The 21,156-nt window shown below is 35.1% G+C and overlaps 2 protein-coding genes across 3 annotated transcripts; one reads left to right on the forward strand and one right to left on the reverse strand.

Annotated features, from left to right (window-relative positions):
* Positions 1 to 2,852: 2,852 nt before the first annotated feature.
* LOC128218564 (uncharacterized) lies at positions 2,853 to 14,246 on the reverse strand. Of its 2 annotated transcripts, XM_052926256.1 has the most exons (4): positions 14,160 to 14,246; positions 7,127 to 7,243; positions 6,743 to 6,904; positions 2,853 to 4,642 (listed from the first exon to the last, which is right to left on the reverse strand). In XM_052926256.1, exons 3-4 carry the CDS (start codon positions 6,862 to 6,864, stop codon positions 3,316 to 3,318), a joined length of 1,449 nt encoding a protein of 482 aa, XP_052782216.1. In that variant the 5' UTR covers positions 6,865 to 6,904; positions 7,127 to 7,243; positions 14,160 to 14,246; the 3' UTR covers positions 2,853 to 3,315. The 2 variants fall into 2 exon arrangements, with proteins under 2 accessions (XP_052782216.1, XP_052782215.1); XM_052926255.1 differs by having other exon boundaries at positions 6,743 to 7,243.
* A 3,176-nt stretch (positions 14,247 to 17,422) lies between these two features.
* LOC128217723 (transmembrane reductase CYB561D2-like) lies at positions 17,423 to 20,855 on the forward strand. The gene is made up of 3 exons (XM_052925070.1): positions 17,423 to 17,555; positions 18,083 to 18,120; positions 18,516 to 20,855. Exons 1-3 carry the CDS (start codon positions 17,489 to 17,491, stop codon positions 19,149 to 19,151), a joined length of 741 nt encoding a protein of 246 aa, XP_052781030.1. The 5' UTR covers positions 17,423 to 17,488; the 3' UTR covers positions 19,152 to 20,855.
* Positions 20,856 to 21,156: the final 301 nt, after the last annotated feature.

The raw sequence follows: 21,156 nt of genomic DNA on the forward strand, positions 1-21,156 counted from the left end.
CTGTTTTTTCACCTGAAGGTCATCGCAACCTAGCTTGACCTTTGACCTACTGATCTCAAAATTAATAGGCATCATCTATAGTCTTGTCCAGGTAGCAATCCCAAGTATGAAGTTCCTGGGTGCCAGCCTTCTTTAGTTATTAAGCGGTAACATATTTTCAGCTCAAGGTCAGTGCCAATATAACGTTTTACACCTGAAGGTCACTGCGACATTGGCCTTTGACGTACTGATCTCAAAATCAGTAGGGGTATTTGACTAGTCATGAACAGCTTAAATTTCAAGTTCCTGTATGAAAAGGATTTTCAGTTATTGAGCTGAAACAATTTTACATCGCCACGACCTTGACCTTGGACCTACAAAAAAAGACAAATTATGAAGCATGAAATACTGTAACAGCGGAATAAATATCATGATTAATCAGGAGTCAAAAAACTTAGTTATTGTTATTAAAATACTTAAACTGATACAATTTGACAAACACATTAAATTATAAACAATTCACAAAGTTCGTGACACGGCCCCAGTTGGCAAAGTTTTTAACAAACCAACATGGCTCGAAGGAATTTGATGAAGGATCACCTTAGGAACATTACTGAAATTAATTTTAAATCTTGTTAACAGCTTCTGTGGAGTTGATTATTTTATATAAGGAACATTCTTATTGGTTTCAATTGACCAAGTGGTTGAGAAAGAGAGTTTGAAGGAAAAGGTTGATGACGTACGACAACAGACAACAGCTCACCCTGGAGCTCTTTGTGTTCTGGTGAGCTAAAGAAGCATCATTAAAGTATATATACAAATAAATGATCATATCCTTCCATCCACACTATTAGATTTTTTTTATAATATAGTTTATTTTTGCACGTATGGGCATTCCCCACTTTCCTTTGACTATTGCATAACCCAAATGGCTGAGTGTACACATATTCAATATAGCTAACAATTGAATTACGGTAGATTGTTACAATTGATTAAGTGAATAAGAAAAGGTCAAAACAGCATTCACTTTTTATTATTACAATTACTAAACTAGAGCTATCACTGAAGGTGATTAATACCCCCGAACGCTGCCTCTCGTTATGATTTAACATTGTATGAAGTTTTATGAAATTCCATCTAGTAGTTTTCAAGTTACTGTACGGACAAAAGTTTGACCAAAAAAACACAGAAAAAGGCAATAACTCTGTAATTTGCTAAAATAGTGTAATGATTCATGCACACTGAACTCCTTCTCATTGTGCTGTACCATTGTATAAAGTTTTATTACATTCTATCCAGTAGTTTTCAAGTTATGCCCCGGACAAGAAAAGTAACAAAGGGCAGTAACTCTGTAATTGGCTGAAAAAGAATTGCAGTTCCTATACACTGCACTCCCTCTCATTATGATCTATCACTGTATGAAGTTTTATTAAATTCCATCCAATAATTTTCAAGTCATGCTCCGGACAAGAAAAAGTAACAAAGGGCAGTAACTCTGTAATAAGCTGAAATAGAATTGCGGTTACTGTACACTGCACTCCCTCTCATTATGATCTATCACTGTATGAATTTTATTAAATTCCATCCAATAGTTTTCAAGTTATGCTCTGGACAAGAAAAGGTAACAAAGGGCAGTAACTCTGTAATAAGCTGAAATAGAAATGCGGTTCCTGTACACTGCACTCCCTCCCATTATGATCTATCACTGTATCAAGTTTTATTAAATTCCATCCAATAGTTTTCAAGTTATGCTTCGGACAAGAAAAAGTAACAAAGGGCAGTAACTCTGTAATTGGCTGAAATAGAATTGCTGTTCCTGTACACTGCACTCCCTCTCATTATGATCTATCTATGTATGAAGTTTTATTAAATTCCATCCAATAGTTTTCAAGTCATGCTCTGGACAAGAAAAAGTAACAAAGGGCAGTAACTCTGTAATTGGCTGAAATAGAATTGCGGTTCCTGTACACTGCACTCCCTCTCATTTTGATCTATCACTGTATGAAATTCTATTAAATTCCATCCAATAAGTTATGTTCCGGACAAGAAAAAAGAAACAAAGGGCAGTTACTCTGTAACTGGCTGAAAAAGAGTTATGGTTCTTGTGCACTGCACTTCCTCTCATTGTGCTTTACCATTGTATTAAGTTTTAATAAATTCCATCTATTAGTTTGTAAGGTAGTGTCTGGAAAAATATTTGACAGCAAAAAAAACAAATAAAGGGCAATTACTCAGTAATTAGCTAATGTAGAGTTATGGTTCTTGAACACTGCACTTCCTCTCATTGTGCTTTACCATTGCATGAAGTTCCAATGAATTCCATCCAGTACTTTTCAAGTTATACTCCGGACAAACAAAAGTAACAAAGGGCAATAACTCAGTAATAAGCAAGAATAGAGTTATGGTTATTGTACACTGCACTTCCTCTCATTATGCTCTATCATTGTATGAAGTTTAATCCAATTCCATCGAGTAGTTGTTAAGTTATGCTCAGGACAAGGTAAATTGCAACGGACCGACCGACAAACCGACCGACGGACCACAGGGTGACTCCAATATACCCCCTTCAAACTTCGTTTGTTGGGGGTATAATTGGCAATGTTGTAGGGACATGTAAATTAGTTTCTGTAATAAAATAAGTTATTACAAAATTACATACATGTGTGTGTGTGCGCGCGTGTGTGTGTGTGTGTGTGCAGCGTGTGCATTTGTGAAAGTAGGCTTTTTACCCTGCCAATGGGGCTACATACATTTGTACTTTGAGATTTCTGTAGCCAAATCCAGACTTCTGTAGCCCCACAGCTTACAGAAAAACATTGGACAAAACTATGAGTACTTTTTATGATTTTAGACAAGGAATAATATAAAAACTATTCAGTATGTTATTTTATTCAGAACTTTAAAGATGCAAGTATTGGTTGGTCCTGTCAATCTGTGTTCAGTATTCAGAAATCCTCGGCCATTTTCCACCAAAACTGTTCTAAACACCACTGTTTTCTATGGAAAAACGGCCGAGGAGCTCCAAATGATTACCCGTAAGTAGGTAAATGGTGTCGAAGTAAACATTGACCTGACATATTTTTAATCAACAAGCCTGATGATTTCATCACCAGTCAGGCTATCCTAAATAATTTTTTCTTAGCCTGGGTAATTTTTTAGTCGCCTCTGGCGATCGGGCTACCGTTAATTTCGCACACTGTATATGTAAAGATTTTACAGGATTTTGAAAATGAGATAACCAGAATAGAAGCAAAATTTACAGATTCTGTAAAAAAAACTCGAGTATATGTTGGTTTCCAATCTCTTCCTGACTTTTAGTTTGTTGATTTGTTTAACTTATTTAAGCTGAAACACAGAAATCTCATTGCTCCGACCTCCAACTATGATACTGTGTCTAGTAAACAATACTGCGCAAGGTTTGTAAAGTACATCTGCCAAGGTGGCCAGTTTGTGTTTGCCCTCCTTGTCCACCTGGGTCACTTTGTGGGACAGCTGTGAGCAGACAAACACATGTCCTCCATCACTCACACACACTGAAATAGGCAGATCAAAGTCCGGGTCCTGAAGAGTTGACAGAATGTTCCCACTTGTGTCAATGGTGATGAGTTTGTTTGTGTGTAAAGCTGGAATGTAGATGTTGGTGCCATCTCTGCTCACTGTAAATCTGCCCACTGCGACTCTGGCACTATTGTCTTCGTATATCTTTTTCACTAGCTGACCTGACATTGTGTACTGGTAAATGGCTGTCAAGGATCCTACATACAGGTTACCATTGTGATGGGCAATACCGAAACAAAAATGTGGAATTGTCAACTTCCTTGTTACACCAATTGTACCACCAGTCACAGTGATGAAGTGCACACCTTTGTTACCGGCACCTAGAGTTACAGCAGCTTCATTTCCAGCAATGTGACAGACATGGTTTGGCGCAGGAATAAGCTTACATGAGGCCACCTGATAGTGGGAGTTCAGCAGCTTTAATTTGCTGTTGTCTGTGATCAAGATATCTCCTCCAGGCATCTCACATAAACCATTTACTTTGCATTCACTATCACTGAGCAATTTTACAGAGTATTTTGAACTGTTTTTGGTCGTAAAAACAAAGTTTGGGTGTTGATATGGATCTTTGACAGGAATTCCTTCAATTTTTCCAAGTGTGTTTAATCCGGAAAGAAACTGTTTGATCCCGGGATCGGCCTGGAATGTAAGTGATATGTCAGGCTTAATGGACAGTTCCTGTAGCATGTTCTCTGCTTCTCTCATCTTGTGCTTGCATTTTTTGAAGGCTATAAAGAAGGTGTTGTCATCTTGCTGGGGTGAGATTATTTTTAAGCAAGTATTTAGTGTGTCAGTGAGCTGAGTGCATTTGTTTATGTCCTCCTGTAAGAAATCATCTGCCTCATGGAGCTGTTCTTGTAAGATGTCATTGGTCTTTTTCTCTATTTCATCAAACTTGTCATTCACTTTTTTCCTGAGTGACTTGATTTCTGCAAGCAATGTATTCCCGGAGTCTTTGAGAGACTGTTTGTTGTGTGTCCTCTTCCTGGTGATTTCTTGAAGCCTGTGATTTATGTTTTGTACATCAGGTGGCAGTTTTATGTAGTCAGTTTGTTTCTTCAATCCATCGGCTAGATCAGGAACATGCTTGATGCTTTGACACATTCTGAAAATTGTGAATGTTTTATTTTCTGAGCTCTCACAGCATGAACATTATTCCGTATGCTTTTTATGCCCCCGAAGGTGGGCATATTAAAATCGCACCTTCCGTCCGTCCGTTCGTCCGTCCGTCCGTCCCTGTGTCTGGCTCAATAACTCATGTCCGGGCTGTAACTTTCCCTTGTATGGACAGATTTTAAAATAACTTGCCACATGTGTTCCACATACCAAGACAACGTGTCGCGTGCAAGACCCGTGTCCCTACCTTTAAGGTCAAGGTCACACTTAGTGTTTATTCACAATGGAGTGCTGCATATAAGGACATAGAGTATAGGTTGTTGTGTCCAGGCTGTAACTTTCCCTTGTATGGACAGATTTTAAAATAACTTGCCATATGTGTTCCACATACCAAGACGACGTGTCGTATGCAAGACCCATGTCCCTACCTCTAAGGTCAAGGTCACACTTAGGTGTTTATTCACAATGGAATGCTGCATATAAAGACATAGTGTATAGGTGGTCATGTCCTGGCTGTAACTTTCCCTTGTATGGACAGATTTTAAAATAACTTGCCACATGTGTTCTACAGACCAAGACGACGTGTCGCATGCAAGACCCGTGTCCCTACCTCTAAGGTCAAGGTCACACTTAGGTGTTTAATCACAATGAAATACTGCATATATAAGGACATAGAGTATAGGTTGTTGTGTCCAGGCTGTAACGTTCTCTTGTATGGACAGATTTTAAAATGACTTGCCACATGTGTCCGACATACCAAGACGACATGTCACATGCAAGATCCATGTCCCTACCTCTAAGTTCAAGGTCACACTTAGTGTTTATTCACAATGGAATGCTGCTTATAAGGACATAACAGTGTAGGTTGTCAAGTATGGGTGGTATTTTTACAGGCAATTTAAAATAACTTGCCATATGTATTTGACACGTAAAGGCAAGATCAACTTTTCATGTACTGACCTTGTTCATAGGTCAATGTCACATTCGGGGGCATTCGTCACATACTGTGACAGCTCTTGTCTTTATCTTGTCTTTATCTTAAAGAATTTGCTCAATCCAATCCAGCCTTGCAATATTTAAATCAGCAAATATCCGAATTGTTCAATGTTTATTAAAGCAGTTTCTTGATAAACATAATTTCAGTTGAATATCACAAACAAGGGGTCCTGCGAAAAGTCACTGTGAGCTATTAAGAGAGCTCTACTAAGAACTACAAAGAGTTACTTTAGAGCAATAATTATAAATATGAAGAAGTTTAAAAAGGGTTAGAAAAAATAGACTTTTATTTTAAAATTCACTAATTCATAATTGAAAAAAAATTCTTTTCACCAAAGAAGATTATCATAAATATTGTTCTATTAATACCCAAATACATGCAACAACTTGAAAATAAGCTTACTTTCTGAATTTTAAATACTGTCCTAATCTTTGATTTTATGATTCATTAAATTATTACATTTCTTTTTGTGCATTTAGGTATCTCTTAAGAGTTCTTAGTAGCTCTTAGCAATTATTAATAGCTCTTATATTAGTAGTTCTCAGTAGCTGTTAGTACTTAATTGCTCTTAGTTCTTAGTAGCTCTTAGAAGCCTTTTGTAGCTCTTAGTAGCTTTTAATAGTCCTTAGTATGTTACTTAGTTCTTAGTAGGTCTTAGTAGTTTAGAGTAGCATTTTGCAGGACCCCAAAAATGAACAAATTTAATTTCAAACATATCTGAGTGTTACTATAGGTTGTTGATATGCAATCACAAACTGTAATAAAATTGCTTTTGGAATTAAATTTCCCTTCATGAAATTAAACAAAAAGTTAGCTTGAACGGTTACTTCAAAGAAAAGGTTCTTAAATTTAAAAACTGAACGTGACAGATTTTTTCATACAGTTTTATTTACCTGTCATATATTGATGGAACTAGAGAGACACAACCAATAGGCAACTTAATACTGCTAAAAACAAATTGACGAGTATATTATGAAGATATAATAAAATTGATTACTAATCAGTGTTTTTCGCCAAAGGTTTTGCATTGACTACAATTATTTAAAAATGATTTATGGATAGATAGGTTAAAAAAGAGAATAAACCACTAACCTGTGAGTGAGAGAGACACAAATGTGGCAACAAAGCTCATCATGGTCCTCACAGAGCAGTTCAAGCTTCTTGTCACCATGTTTGTCACAAGCCTCTATGGGGCTCAGTCCTGCATACCCCATCCACTTGCTCACATCTTGTCTTCCAAGCACGGAATGTGTCCTAAACAGTTTGTTGTGGAGCAGTACACAGTTGTTGCAGTAATATTTCTTGCATTCATCACAGAAGAATTTTGCCTCATTATTTAATCCATCATCTTTACATGGAGAGCAGACAAAGTCATGAATTAGGTCAGATGCATGTTCAACAGATTCAAAGTTAGACGCCATAATTTCCTTTTTAAAAATAACCCTGTTCAAGTACTTGTTAATATGAATTTATTACCGGTAGGTTGTTTATGTTTCATAAGTTAAGATGGCAGACAACAGTCATCATCATTTCGTCAAATGGAGGTGTGTGGTCCATACTTGACAAGAATCACCACTTGTAACTGAAATCAACCTGAAATGAAAAAAAATCACATTTTCAATTTTCACCTTACATTGGTTGACAAAAATGCTAAAAACAAATGCATTGCATGCATGCAGTGGCTGTCTTGAAGGCAAAGAAAATAATTTGGAGTGATGATCATTTGCAAGGTATTATTTTATGTAGTTTTACAACCTTAATTGCAATAATATCCCCTGGAGGAGAGAAAATACCCCGGATATTTGATCCATCCCCTGGTCCTCCAGAGGGGGATGAATATCCGGTCCCCCAGATTTAAAAAAAATATATATTATCATCATATTAAAGAATTATAATGATTTAATAGAAGCAATATGTTGATCAATTAATCACAATGACATTTCCCTAGTCTAATGTCAATTTATGGAATTTATGTTATCAATGATGATACAGCTTTTTTGTTGAGCATTTTTGTCAGAGTCAGCTGTTTCTGCAATATATAGGAATATATCGCAATAATACATACCATATCCCCCAGTGGAGGGAAATCCCCAAGAATTTTATTCTAGCCCCTGGTCATACATGCCATATTTCTGAGAGGCTTCCCAGGGGATTTTGGTCTGAATTCCAGGGGATTTTGAAATTACACCAAGCAATTTTTAAGCAGCGAAATCTTAAGCAATATCTACATTTATGATATAAGAATAAATACAGAAACACACTCTTATTACAATAATTTTTGGACTTTAAGTCATCATCGTCCATCATGTAATTTCCCACTTATAAAATTATCGATGCTTTCCACTGACAACCTTGAGCAAGTTTTTTTTTTAAAAAGGGGGATAGGTCGGAATTCCGGGGGATTTCCCCCACCACCAACAGGGTATAATGGCATGTATGCCTGGTCCTCTGGAGAGGGATAAATATGCCCCTATATTAAATGGTCTCCAGAAAGATGGCATGTATGCAATATCTACCTAAAATATGCTTTTACACATACATGTCTATATTTATACTGGTATACCAGCATCCAAAGACTTTCCTACAGTTTCCTCAATAATAACAACATGGCATTGGTTATGATATTGTCCCTATTATAACTGTCTTACAGTCTAGTTAAATCGCTACCACCAGCTAGAGATTCAGCCTAGTCCATATAAACAGCCACTTCAGAGTCTTTGACAGTTTTTGATTTGGCAACTCTACGCATCCATATCCCACTTGTTGTTTTCCTAACCAATAATAACAGGTCGCAGCACGAAGTATATTGAGCGAAAAGATAACAGGCACCTGCTAGATGGTTTCAAAATGGCAATGCTTTGCGACAGAAGTTGATCTAAATTAAACTAATTATTTGTGTTAAACACTTAAGTGTAATAAGTAAAAGGTATTGGCTAAAATAATTAATAAAGTCAGGCACGTAGCGTCCTATATGCAGAGTACGCAGACGCGTACAGATCATCTAAAAATATCGAAAAAATGAATAGTTCAATTTTGCAAAAAAAATTAACCCCTACATGTAGAAGGATGAGTAAAATATAATAAGTTGTTTTGTTTAGGTCAGATTTCAATTGTAAAACTATAAACTAAATTGTTGAAATAACGATTGTTTACAAATCAACGCGTCTTCTTATTTTGAATGAGTATACGACGTGTAGAGCTACTCGATAATTCAATTATAAATATATTTGTCTGCCTTTAATACTTTCTATGTTGCAATGTTTTGAAAATGGCTGAAATAAAATCGAACGCTCCAAATTAGGGAAACAGTTTCAATTTCTGAATCACATAAGACTTATTTACACACATTGACCAACGTCAACTTGACATTATCTTTTGCTTTTCAGACTCATTGGATCAAGCTTATGGCGGTAACAGCCTCACTGGTTCGTGTCAAACAGTCGGTAGAGATATTCCACAAGCAAGGATAATGAGTATTGTGGGCCTTAACGAGGTTTTGGTCCACAAGGTGGGGATTCGAAGGAAAAGGCGTTCGGGGTATCGCCAATCAACGACTGGAGCAACCTAGGAAAGCTGGTTACAAGGCACCAGGCGTTGAAATAACACAATGTTCGCTTCTTGCAACAGATAACTTCATCAATATTTCAGAAGGTAAAGAGAACGACATCGTCACTAAGTTGTTTGACGGCATGATATTGTTGTAACTAAAAACAGACAGATACTGAAATGTATTAAACTCTCCATTATCCTTTGTGGAAACTTAGGAATAGCATTGAGAGGTCACAGAGAAGATGATGGAAACTTCAGTACAGATAATAGGCTTTTACGTAACTACTTGGTGAAGAAAGAAACCGAAAAAAGTACACGTACCCTGAAATTCAGATTTAGCTAATACAGATATGTGGAGAAATCATGGTTGAAGATATTTTGAGAGAGTGCAACAAAAGCCCATGTTATGGATTCATTGCAGACGACGCTATAGACTGTAGCACAATAGAACAAATGGCTTTAATGGCTAATACCTATAATCACTCTAGTGGACACCGAACACGTCTTGTCAGGCTTGATTAAATTAACTGCCCTATTACAAAAGAATGACTGTGATCATTTCGTCGCAGTAGAGGAGTCAAAGGTTGTAAACCCCATGATCAACGACGAAAGTAATGACCCAGCAATATGAGACGCTCTCTTTGAAAGTGCCATAAACATTGCCCAACACAATGCCACTGAGCCATTTTTACAAAGAGTTGCGCAAAGCCAATTGACACCACTGGAATATAGACCTAAATGACCTTAGTTCCAACAGAAGATAAACATGTTCCTGCCATTCATTAATCACCTGTCTGCAGAATTGGATGAACGCCTTCTTAACTCTACTCGGCGCAGTATCCGCTCCCGAAGCGACTTAACCAGCTGTCAGAGGCGCTGCACGACTCTATCTTTGATTCATACAGCCGAGATCTTCAGCTCACGAGATGACGTTTCACAGAGAAGTTTAAAGATGGAGAACAAGGTATAAATATTCTGTGTTACTTACATACACACTTATATGTATTGTACATGTGTAGCGGTGGTGCAATAAAGCTGTATTTCTTTTCCTAAATTCTACCTGCGTATTACATATTTGGCTTGTTACATTAGTACTTACAGCCAAAGGTGTTAAAGAAAAATACTACCCATATAATACTTGGATATTTACATAACCATCGTATTTTATCATTAAATCTTAACATCAGAACGCCGACTTTTTAAACTTTTTTTTATAATTGATGATATAAATAAATTTATATTTGCCAAAATACGCGAGACATTCTAAGATCGGTCAATGTTGATGAGGCAGAAAAGCCATCCGATTTGTCTGACACAATCAGGGCCGATCAACAAGACCTCTATAGAGCCATTCAAAGTGTTTTGCTGGGTGATCTTTCAGAGTCATGAGAAGAGTTAAAACCTACCAACACAACACCATGACCACCAGTAAATTGTCTTGTTTGTATATTAAGAGAAGCAACTTGACAGTGTTGGATAATTTTGTAAGACGCAAAAAACAGGAAACTCAGCACTTGTGTTCGAGTGAATGTTTCATTGTGTCCATACAGAAGAATGCTAATAGCATCCGTTGCGATAAGTACCGAGTCTGTAGTGACTAAATGTTGAATGATGATGTTATAAATACTCGTGGTTTTTAAGTTTTATTAAGGGCGTCCACAAGCATTGGCGTGTAAAGCTGTATACATGCTGATCACACATATTACTGCTTTTTTGCCTAAATATGAATTGTGGTAGCTGTCAGCCATCATGATTATTATGGCATCACTTTTATCGGATGGTGTCAGGATGATCAATATCATTTTATGATCAACGTCATTCCCTCTATATATCAATTAAACCATTATCTTTTTGTTGACAAAACTTTGATACGTTAAGGGGTCAGAATGCTTCGAGAAGTCACTACAGACAATCTGGTAAACAATAATTTTCCGGGGAAGTACTTGCGTACACATCACAAACCTTCTTGCTACGCCCCTGAAAGTGTAACTTTTGTGTTTTTATTTAACAGTGAAGTGTTAAGTATTGTGGAGTAACAGTTGAAAAATATATTTTACATTGGTAATTATTAGGGATGCAAACGAATGGCAAAATTGATATTCGAATATTCGGTAATTCTTTCGAACGAATATTCGAATATTCGATTACCAAAATACATCTTTTAAAAGTTGTAGTAAACTTTTATAATATTCTCTTAAGTAATAGCCGGGGCATTTTAGCTTTTCCTTGTCGTAATAACTACGCGTGGCGGACCCTGAATAACACCAAATGAGCCTCTGAAATTCTTCATTTCAGAAAGACAAAAAGTCATACTTTATCAACAGAGAAAAATTAACAAAAACTTTTTATTAATATTCCTCTGCCTTCATATTTGTAAACAACGTGAACCTAGATGGATTTTTGGTCAAATGGCGTTATGTGCCAATGGAGAGTCTCCGTAGGACGAGCAGCCTCGTTCTGGGATTGACATATAATATATAAACTACGGAAAAACTAAACCAACTTGGGAACTAGTCTATTTTAGATTTTCTTAATTGGTAGAAGCAATTTACCTAAAATAATTGGATTTTTTTCTGTCACTTGTCGTTTTCTGTCACTCCCCGTGTTTTTACATTAAGCTAGTTATTGTAAAAACACGGGGACTATTTATAGTACCCGACGATATGTCCCTAAATGATACATGCCGCGTGTTTAGTGTATTGTCATCACATTCACACCTCTGGCATTATGGGCCAATCGTTGTTTAAACAAGACAAACGAATCTTAAATACAACAACATAGTCGTAGGCAAAATATTTATTATTATTATTCAACAAAAAAAAAAACATTGAATATTCGAATACCGATTTTGACATTCGAATACCAAACGTTTGATCGAATATTCGAATATTCGTTTGCATCCCTAGTAATTATGGATCAGTCGACTAAGATTCAGCCGAGCCACACTACCACACTCACTGTTGTCTTCTACCTAAACACACCGGTAGTTTATGAGACTATTTAGTTGGGCCTCCATACAAATTGGCCCCTTACCAAATCGGCCCCTAGTTGAAACGTTTACCTTTCAAGCCCCATACCAAATCGGCCCCATCCTGTAGACGTTTCGACATTTTGGCCCTTATTTATTTATATTTTTATTTCTAAATATAAATAAAAAGCATAAAAAAAATATTTGAAAAGAAGTTATAATGTGATATGTTTATTCACATAAAGCTATATATGCATAAAAATGTATTGATAAAAAAAAAATTTAAAAGAAAATATATTTATACTTGAACACAAATATACTTGTGAACATAGACATTTATTATGATATTGTTTTTCTATAAAAAATAAATTGAGTTAAAACATATATCTTTATACATATGTACATGTACTTCAAAAAAATCTTGAAATAATCTTTAAAATAATATTCATAAGCATGTTGTTAATATTTACATGAGGTATAATGAAATGTATTTTATATCAAGTCCACTATCTAAAACTGTTTCAAGCACCCATCGTCCACCGTAGATGGCATCAACATTTCTCAAAAACTTCTTGCACGTGACCTCACGCGAGTCATATCAGTCCCACTCATCCATAATCCTGGCGTTAATATCTACATAACGCTCTCTATGCTGACTAGCCGATATAAACAGCCACTTCAGAGTCTTTGACAGTTTTTGATTTGGCGACTCTAAGCGTCTATAACCCACTTGTTGTATTCCTAGCCAAGAATCACAGATCCCAGCGCTTAGTATATTGAGAGGAAAGATAAGGGGCACCTGCTAGATGGTTTCAAAATGGCGATGCTTTATTGACAGAAGGCGATCTAAATTAAACTAATTATTTGTGTTTCATAAAACACTTAAGTGTAATAAGTAAAAGGTTTTGGCTAAAATAATTAAAGTGTAACTTTTGTGTTTTACTTTAACAGTGAAGTGTAAAGTATTGTGGTGTAATAGTTGAAGAATATATTTTACATCAGTGATTTTTTTTTGGTGCAATTTACTGCCTTCTAAAGGCTGTTTACCCTTGTAAAAAACTGCTATTTTTCCCCAAATTTTAAAACTTTTCCCAATTTGATAAATGCAGATTACGTTAATGAATAAAATAAGCAATTAATTTCTTGAAATATAAACAAAATCTTAACAAGACTTACTCTTTCACAGCATAATGTATGCATAAAAAAGTTAAAAAATGTATATTTTCCATTATAATAGCTATTTTGGCCTGATTTTGTATTTTTCCCAAAGTCAACTTCTTTTCCCAATTTGCAAGGCACATGCAGTAAAAATAATTCTTAAAAAAAAATCACTGTACATTGGTTCGGCTCAGTTGAGTGGCATTTAAGGAACAAAATGAATATCCAAATGATAAAAAAAGGTTTCCTAAACGCACATTATTGTGGCTGTACAGTGACAGCCAAGGGCTGCATCCAACATTTATGCTGTTGTTTTTTTTTCTGAGACATTTCTTATCAATCTTATCAATGTATTTCATTAATATTTGTCTATTTGTGAATTTACATATCTCATTTACAACTTCTTTTGAAATAAAATTTGACAAATTATTTTTTTCTTTATATTCAAAATAAAATAAAATTAAGGGGCCGAAGTGTCTGCGTTCAAATTCAGTAAGGGGCCGAAAAATCTCGAGTCAATTTAATTAAGGGGACGAAATGGCAATGCCGAAACGTCTAAGGCTTGCCACAATAATGCGCGTTAAGGGAACGTTTTTTAGATTTGGATATTTATTGTGTTCCCTTCAACGAAGAGTCACCAACACAAAAATTATCAAAGACTCTGAAGCGGCTGTTTATATGGACTAGTCTAAGGCAGTAAGGGGCCGATTTGGAATGGATGTAGGCCGATTTGGTAAGGGGCTGATTTGTCTCGCTCCCTTTAGTTGCACTATATGCCAGTAGCTCATCTAACGTATAAAATTATCAATGAGAACGTAATTGTTCTCTACTTACCCAAGTTATGAAGTGTGCCACTATGTTTTACCATGTTTTACCACTAACTTTTCTTAAGACCATTATTTCAATTGATCAGTGTTAAGGAGACGCTTGGGAGCAGCCAACAGTATTCATATACAGTATCGATGATGGGAACGGTTCATGAATTACATGCCCTGTATAATTGTAGATATTTTCATTATAAATTATACCCTTTAGAGCAAATTGCCTAACAGTTTGATAGATAATAAACTATGAGGAAAACCTTTTGAGTCAGAATAGATCTTCATTTTTTCTTTATATATTTAAAAAGTTTATATATTAATAGACAAAAAATAGTTCAGTTATAGCAGTGTAAATATAAGTTTTTTTTCCTTCTGTCAAAAATGAATACCAAAAGATCGTACGCTATTTCTGATCCATCATGAGAGGTAATTGCTCTTGGCTTACTTTTTTTGTTGTTCATAAAATAAAATTCACTTATATCTAAGCTTAGGTCAATAGATATCTCACTAAACATACCACCTTTAAGAGTTTTCACATTACCAAAGTGGGTGGAGAAGGCTAGAAGTATTCAATTAATGCTTGAGATTGATAATTCATATTCAAATTCATTTACTTAAGACACATGTTTGATAGTAGAAACAGTAATTACTTGGGCTTTAATTGTATTATTTTTGTTACTTGAAGGCCTCACGGTGCTGATGGTATAACAGTCAATTGATTCTGAACCGCTTGGCGCAACCAGACGCACGCTAGACTACATTTTATAACGTCGATTGAATGTGTAATCAGGTTGACAACCAGCCCCACCTAGAATCTGGAAAATCGCTTAATATAGGACCAAATTCCGGAATACCGCTTCATTTTGATATGGAATCCGGAATACAATAAGTAACCAATTTAGTTTAAATAATTACACGACACAATTTGTCTTGAGTTTCGTATATTTTAATTAAATATTAGCTTCTCTAGTCATGTTTTACTATACTTAGTTATAACACACATGTATCGATACCTATACATTTGTAACTTGCGACGTGAAACACGCAATATATCCCTTCAGAGAAAAGCATGCTCGACCCTATAGGGGTCCGCTGGTCTTTATATACAGTAAATTCTCAATCCACACAGAACCCGGGCTTTGTTAATTTGCATATTACCAACCAAGTAAATATTCGTACTATGAACGTACTTCCGTCTACAACGGAATGGTATTCTATGAACGCACATTCGTCGCCTACAGCGGACCGTTACAATACTATGAATGCACATCCGCTGCCTACAGCGGACCAACCAAGTAAACATGCGTACTATGAACGTGTTTCCGTCTATAACGGAATGCTATACAAATGTACTATGAATGCACATGGAATGTGACAGAAAGTTTCATTGTGTCCAACCCCAATACATTTATTATACAATTCATGTTTAGCGTTTTTTAAGAAATGCGTGGGGTTATATACCCGCACATTTTTAGCTATACACCAAATGGGCAAATAGAAGCAAAATCAGTTATAGACCACACAGAACCCCATGTTTTTGTTCTTTTTTAAAAATGCTGTTATGCTGTAAATATATATAATTCAATATTGTTCAAAATGAAATATTATTGTCAGTTTTATTTGCTAATCCAATATTATCCAAGGATGATATTATCCAACTTGACTGTAATATTTAATATACGTGACAAGCGGTTCGTTGTTTTGATGTTGGGTTTCGAAGGGTCGGAGAGCTTGGAACATGCCCTTTCCAATGAGCAAAGCACAATTAATGTTCTACAGTAGTTTCGGGGTTTCTTCCTCGGGAAAATATATGAATATATTCTTCGAAATTGTTTTCATATTGACGACTTTTCGTGAATGAAAGTCATTATACGGACGGGATGACTTGTGATTTTTTTTATTATTAATTTTATTGCTAGTACAGACGTATGGGAATCACATTTAAGTTACACATAATTTAGGATGCACGGTTTTCGACGAGATTATTGGAATGAGGTACGTGCATGCTCTTTCCACACTTTTTTAAGACTATTTCATTATTTACCGTGAATTTCATTTTCGATTGTCTTTATTACTATTTTTTTCATGGACTTTTGTTCAAACAGGAAGTATAAAAACACAAACCAAGCAAAGTATAATTAAAATGTACATACGTGATATAACTGGTATTTTTTTTTCCTGAATAAGAAATAATTTGGTCGATTTTATAATCGTTTAACGCAAACATGTATGATCTTATACTTTGTTGGGGACCAAGAGCGCATGATCTTGTATCAATAAACTGTATAAGGAATTAATAGATGAAAAAGAGATTATATAATGTCCCCTCATATAAAGAAATACTAACATTCATACAATATAACAATGTATGATTAATTATAGTACAATACATGCTAAGACAACATGCTATCTATACTGGCCATTTTAAGCTTATATTTACTTCGCGGCACGTATACTGCCTCGAACCTATGTTGAATGATATAACCCCATTCAATCATAACCATTTTTATACTGTATCGCTTTAAACGCTGAAAAATATCATGCTACTAAAAAGATGCGTATCTGTTTTAAACTTGCGTAGAAAACGATTAACCTCGTCATCGATGAACTATTAAAATGCATTTGTTGAATTACACATCCATAAAAGTGAAATCATAGAAATTTGCTTGCTGGGATTTTATTTGCATTCGAATAACTGAGCCGCACATGTGTCAACTGAAAATAAGTTCGAACAACCAAATACTCATAAGAATTTAAAAAAATAAACATTCATTTTTCAATAGCTAATTTAAGTAAGCTACTTTCAATGCCATTTGTGATAGCATTTATTGGCGCAATAATGCATATTGAGTCACGTTTTCAAATAGTTATTAACAAACATCCCTTCTTTGAATCTTCGATTAATGACCACTTTAATAACATCATTCTCGTACACCAGAGTAATGATCCTATGCGTACCACCGATTTATCATTATCAAAGCTCATCTGAATGAGAATTAATAACATATATGCGTTCGTTGATACATGTACAAACATTCTGAATACTTTACACATACAACTACGGAAACGCAGAAGCTTTTTTGACCAGTCTTCGATTTGGATTTTATATGGCGTTGTCTCAATCAAGTCTATTCATCGTTCCTACTTGATTTGTACCCCTCGTACTATTGCTATACAAAAGCTCGATAGCAATTTTACAGGAACAGGTAATTCAGGCAACATTCCCATCCTCATTAGTTCAATAACTGTTGACTGCTCTTTTTAAAAAAGCGTCTCTTTTACTAGTAACATTGATGACATTACGCCCAATACTTTCACAATCTTTTTTTTCAGTGGAACAATATGGTGGCACATATCATTACTGTCCTCTTCTCGGGGTTTATGATTTATACTGCATGGCCAGGCTCGAGTATGTTCGGATTCTCTGTTTGATTTTCGCAATCAGTCATTTTGCCATAATTGCTTATATCCGGATAAACAGATTTCGGATGGTTGACAATTGAATGTCATAAATAATTCACATTCATCAATCTTCATAAAGTTTTGTTTTAATTATTAATAATCTTAAATATTTTTTTTGTGTCAAAAACTGACTGTTAAATGTTTGGATGTAAGTAAGAACAGGAAAAAGATCTATATATTAGCTGAGCGATGTCAGTATTTTTTTTTTTTGCTAGTGTTAAAGGTGTCATGTGTTGAGAAATAATCCAGCCTGCAGTAGTTGGAAGTAGATTAAGTTGCCAATTCTTTTGATTGTGGAACACTTACAAGCATTTGTCATTTTGATATCAAAATTTTATACAAGCCCGGTTTTGCCAGGTTAGATTGAGCAATTTCCTTATTATCAACTATTGCAGTAATTAATTGAGTATTGTATCTTACTCAGTGAAATTGCTATGTGACAAAACTTCATAACGCTTTCTATTCTTGTTTTAGGTCTGTTTTCATGGCATCCAACATTGATGACATTAGCGGTAAGTTAAATATTAATATGGAAAACTGTTTACAAGGGTCATTTGTAGCATTGGGAGTCTTCAAATGTACATTGCTCAGAAAGCGAACATCAATTCATTAATGACAAAATGAAAACATGACCAGAAGCTAATAGTATATATATTAATCATTACAATGCCAACAGTTTCCAGTTCATGAAAAGCTGAGTTTTTCATCAAGAATATATTCTAAAATAGTGATCTAGTAATATTTGCACTGATTTATTAATGTATTTCCTATTTTATAAATGTCATTTTTTTTAAAACATGTCTATGTACAGACAAAACGATAATACACAAGTACAAACGAAAACGTATTAATTAAATATAATTTTTTTTTTTTTATATGTTTATATGTAATTTGCATATCATTTCAGTTTGTGGTAGGCATGTTTGAGGCTATGCTGGTGTTCAACAGAGAGAGCTCAATATTTGTTAATATGCAAAGACCTACAAAAGTCCTCATCCATCACGTGCTTCAGGTGTTTGCAGTTGTGTGCTCACTCACAGGATTTACGGTCATTTATTATAACAAAGTTTTAAATGAGAAACCACATTTCACCTCATGGCATGGTCTGTTAGGCATTATAACAGTGTGTGCTATTCCTTTAGCAGCCTTGGGTGGAAACATTGTGAAATACCAGTTTTTACGAGATTTGTTCAAAATTAAGATCAGCCTGGGAAAATTAAAAATATATCATGCCACAGCAGGCCTTGTAGTGTTTACCTTAGTCATGTTCACTATTATGCTGGGACTGTACTCTGATTGGTTTGTAAATCAAGTCTCGAGCATTCTGTGGTATATTTCTGCGATGTCGGTTTCCTTTATGGCTGTTGTTGTGATGAATCAAGTCACCCAGGAGTACCTTCCAAGAGCACAAGGTCGGGTACCGGTAACAAGTCTGGGCCCAGCATCTGCAGCTGCTACAGGTAACCGAAACACTGCAAAATTTTCATCAGGGAACCAGACAGGCAACAAAAGTGCTAAGAAAGAGTCCAAGAAGAAGAATTAGAATAAACATGTAGTACTATTTTTACATGGTTTAACGTGTCCATGTTGTTGATATTAATGATCAATCTTTTTTTAAAAATCAGATTATTGAAAAATTAATGCTCAATAAAAAATTGTTGAAAAATTGATGCTCATTTAAAATATGTGTGAATATTGAAAAATGAAATGTTTTAAATTTATAGTTTCTTCTTATGTGACAATTTTAAAATTTCAATTGCATGTATTATGCTACTGAGTATTGAATGTTGAAATCAAGATATTGGTAACGAACAACTATCAAGAAAGTTCCATCATATACAAAGAATCAAGGTATTGTCATAGTCTGTGTTTTGTTGTCGGCCTAGTGCATTACTCATTTACCATAAAGATATTCATATGAAACTTGGACACATTGTCTCTTGCAACATGTTTACTGTGTGTAGCAAGGCTGGTAACTCTGGGCTTAATTGTTGTTGATTTTTCCCCTTGTTTGACTGAGAGAAAAAAACAGAGACAACCATTGTTTTTTTGCTTATCTTCCTCTTGTTTGTTTTTTGAAATGCTTTGTCATTATGTTTATAAATGCACTATATTTAAGATTTGTCATTAGTATTTTAATCAACTATATTGTTAAAATTCAATCAGCTGTGTTCAAGGTTACTTATGTGTAACTAAGTATTACTTATTTATCTGCCTTAACATTACATGGTAAGGATCGTATTTATCTTTTACAAATTAATGATCAAAAACTGTATATTGCCTGTGCCTTTTAAGATATTTTGCCTTGAAAAAGGTAAAAAAAATAAGTATATTATACTGTAAGTGATATTACTGAATTAATAAAAAAACTCTCATGTGTTAATGGGTTTAAGGATGCTTGTCATTGAATACATGTCATATACTTGCTGTTCAGGATTGTACATTTGAATTTGTATTTGCCTTTAAAATCATTTCACATTTCATGATTTGTTGGTTTATAGTCTGTTTTTAAAACTAAGTGCCTGTTTTATCATTGGATTTTATTTAAAACTCCTATATCTGTAGAAATTATACAGATGGCAACAAGCAGATAAGATTTTTTTTTAATATTGTTTTCAACTTAACTATACTATCTGAAGTTCAATTTACATGAATGTATAGCAAAACAATGCAAATATAGACTTAAAAAGATCATTTCAACTTGCACTTAGAATCTACAATAAGAAGGGCTTAGGTCTAAAACTTAATGACCAAACCTTTCTGGCTTTACATTCAATTTTGGTTTGAATTTTATTTTACTACTGTTGTGAAGGAAGAACATTCAATTATAGTTTGAACTTTATTTTACTACTGTTGTGAAGGAGGATATAAGAACATATGCTTAGTTTATCTCTGTGTGCAAGAGGGTGGTCTTGTGTTGTGGGGAAAATTGGAGAGACCGGGGAAAACGCCAGCTTGGTGACCACCAACCAAACTTACATAGGTCCATGCTGGCATCAATTCCTTGGGCGCCTTGCTGAGGAGAGAGTGTGCTAACCAATGTGTTCATTGCAGTATTCCTCATATTTTGGACCAAAAGCAATCATCTGGTATATAGCAACGAAAGTCCAAAACCTGTTTATACACCATGTTATTGTGATTTCCTTGTTTATACTTGCCTAGTATAATCCAAATTTGGGACCAGTTAGAAATTTTAAGTGTACATGTAGGTATTTCTTCTTTACAGGATATTAAACTTTGAAATCCATTTGTTTAGGTTTACCTTTATTTTATGCCTCTGCAGGGATGAATATAGTAATCAGACTGTCCTTCCGCCTGTCCGTCCCTACGGTTACCAGTCAATATCTGAAGAACCAGGGACCCCAAATTAGGAAGGCAAGTTGGTCATGACAAGCAGATGAACCCTATTGATTTTGAGGTCAGTTGGTCAAGGTTTTGGTGACCTTGAGCTGAAAATCTGTTCCCGGTCAATAACTGAAGAACACTTAGAAATAAGGACCTCAAACTTGGTAAGTACGGTGGTCATGACCAGCAAATGAACCCTATAT

This window comes from Mya arenaria, chromosome 14, assembly GCF_026914265.1.
Source record: "Mya arenaria isolate MELC-2E11 chromosome 14, ASM2691426v1".
NCBI lineage: Eukaryota > Metazoa > Mollusca > Bivalvia > Myida > Myidae > Mya > Mya arenaria.

Coding starts and splice junctions, on each gene's coding strand:
- LOC128218564 (XM_052926255.1), bottom strand. CDS start 7,071: ATGGCGTCTAACTTTGAATCTGTTGAACATGCATCTGACCTAATTCAT. Junction 4,643..6,742: donor TGTGTCTCTCTCACTCACAG/GTTAGTGGTTTA, acceptor CACAATTTTCAG/AATGTGTCAAAGCATCAAGC.
- LOC128217723 (XM_052925070.1), top strand. CDS start 17,489: ATGGTGGCACATATCATTACTGTCCTCTTCTCGGGGTTTATGATTTAT. Junction 17,556..18,082: donor TACTGCATGGCCAGGCTCGA/GTATGTTCGGAT, acceptor TTCTTGTTTTAG/GTCTGTTTTCATGGCATCCA. Junction 18,121..18,515: donor CAACATTGATGACATTAGCG/GTAAGTTAAATA, acceptor ATATCATTTCAG/TTTGTGGTAGGCATGTTTGA.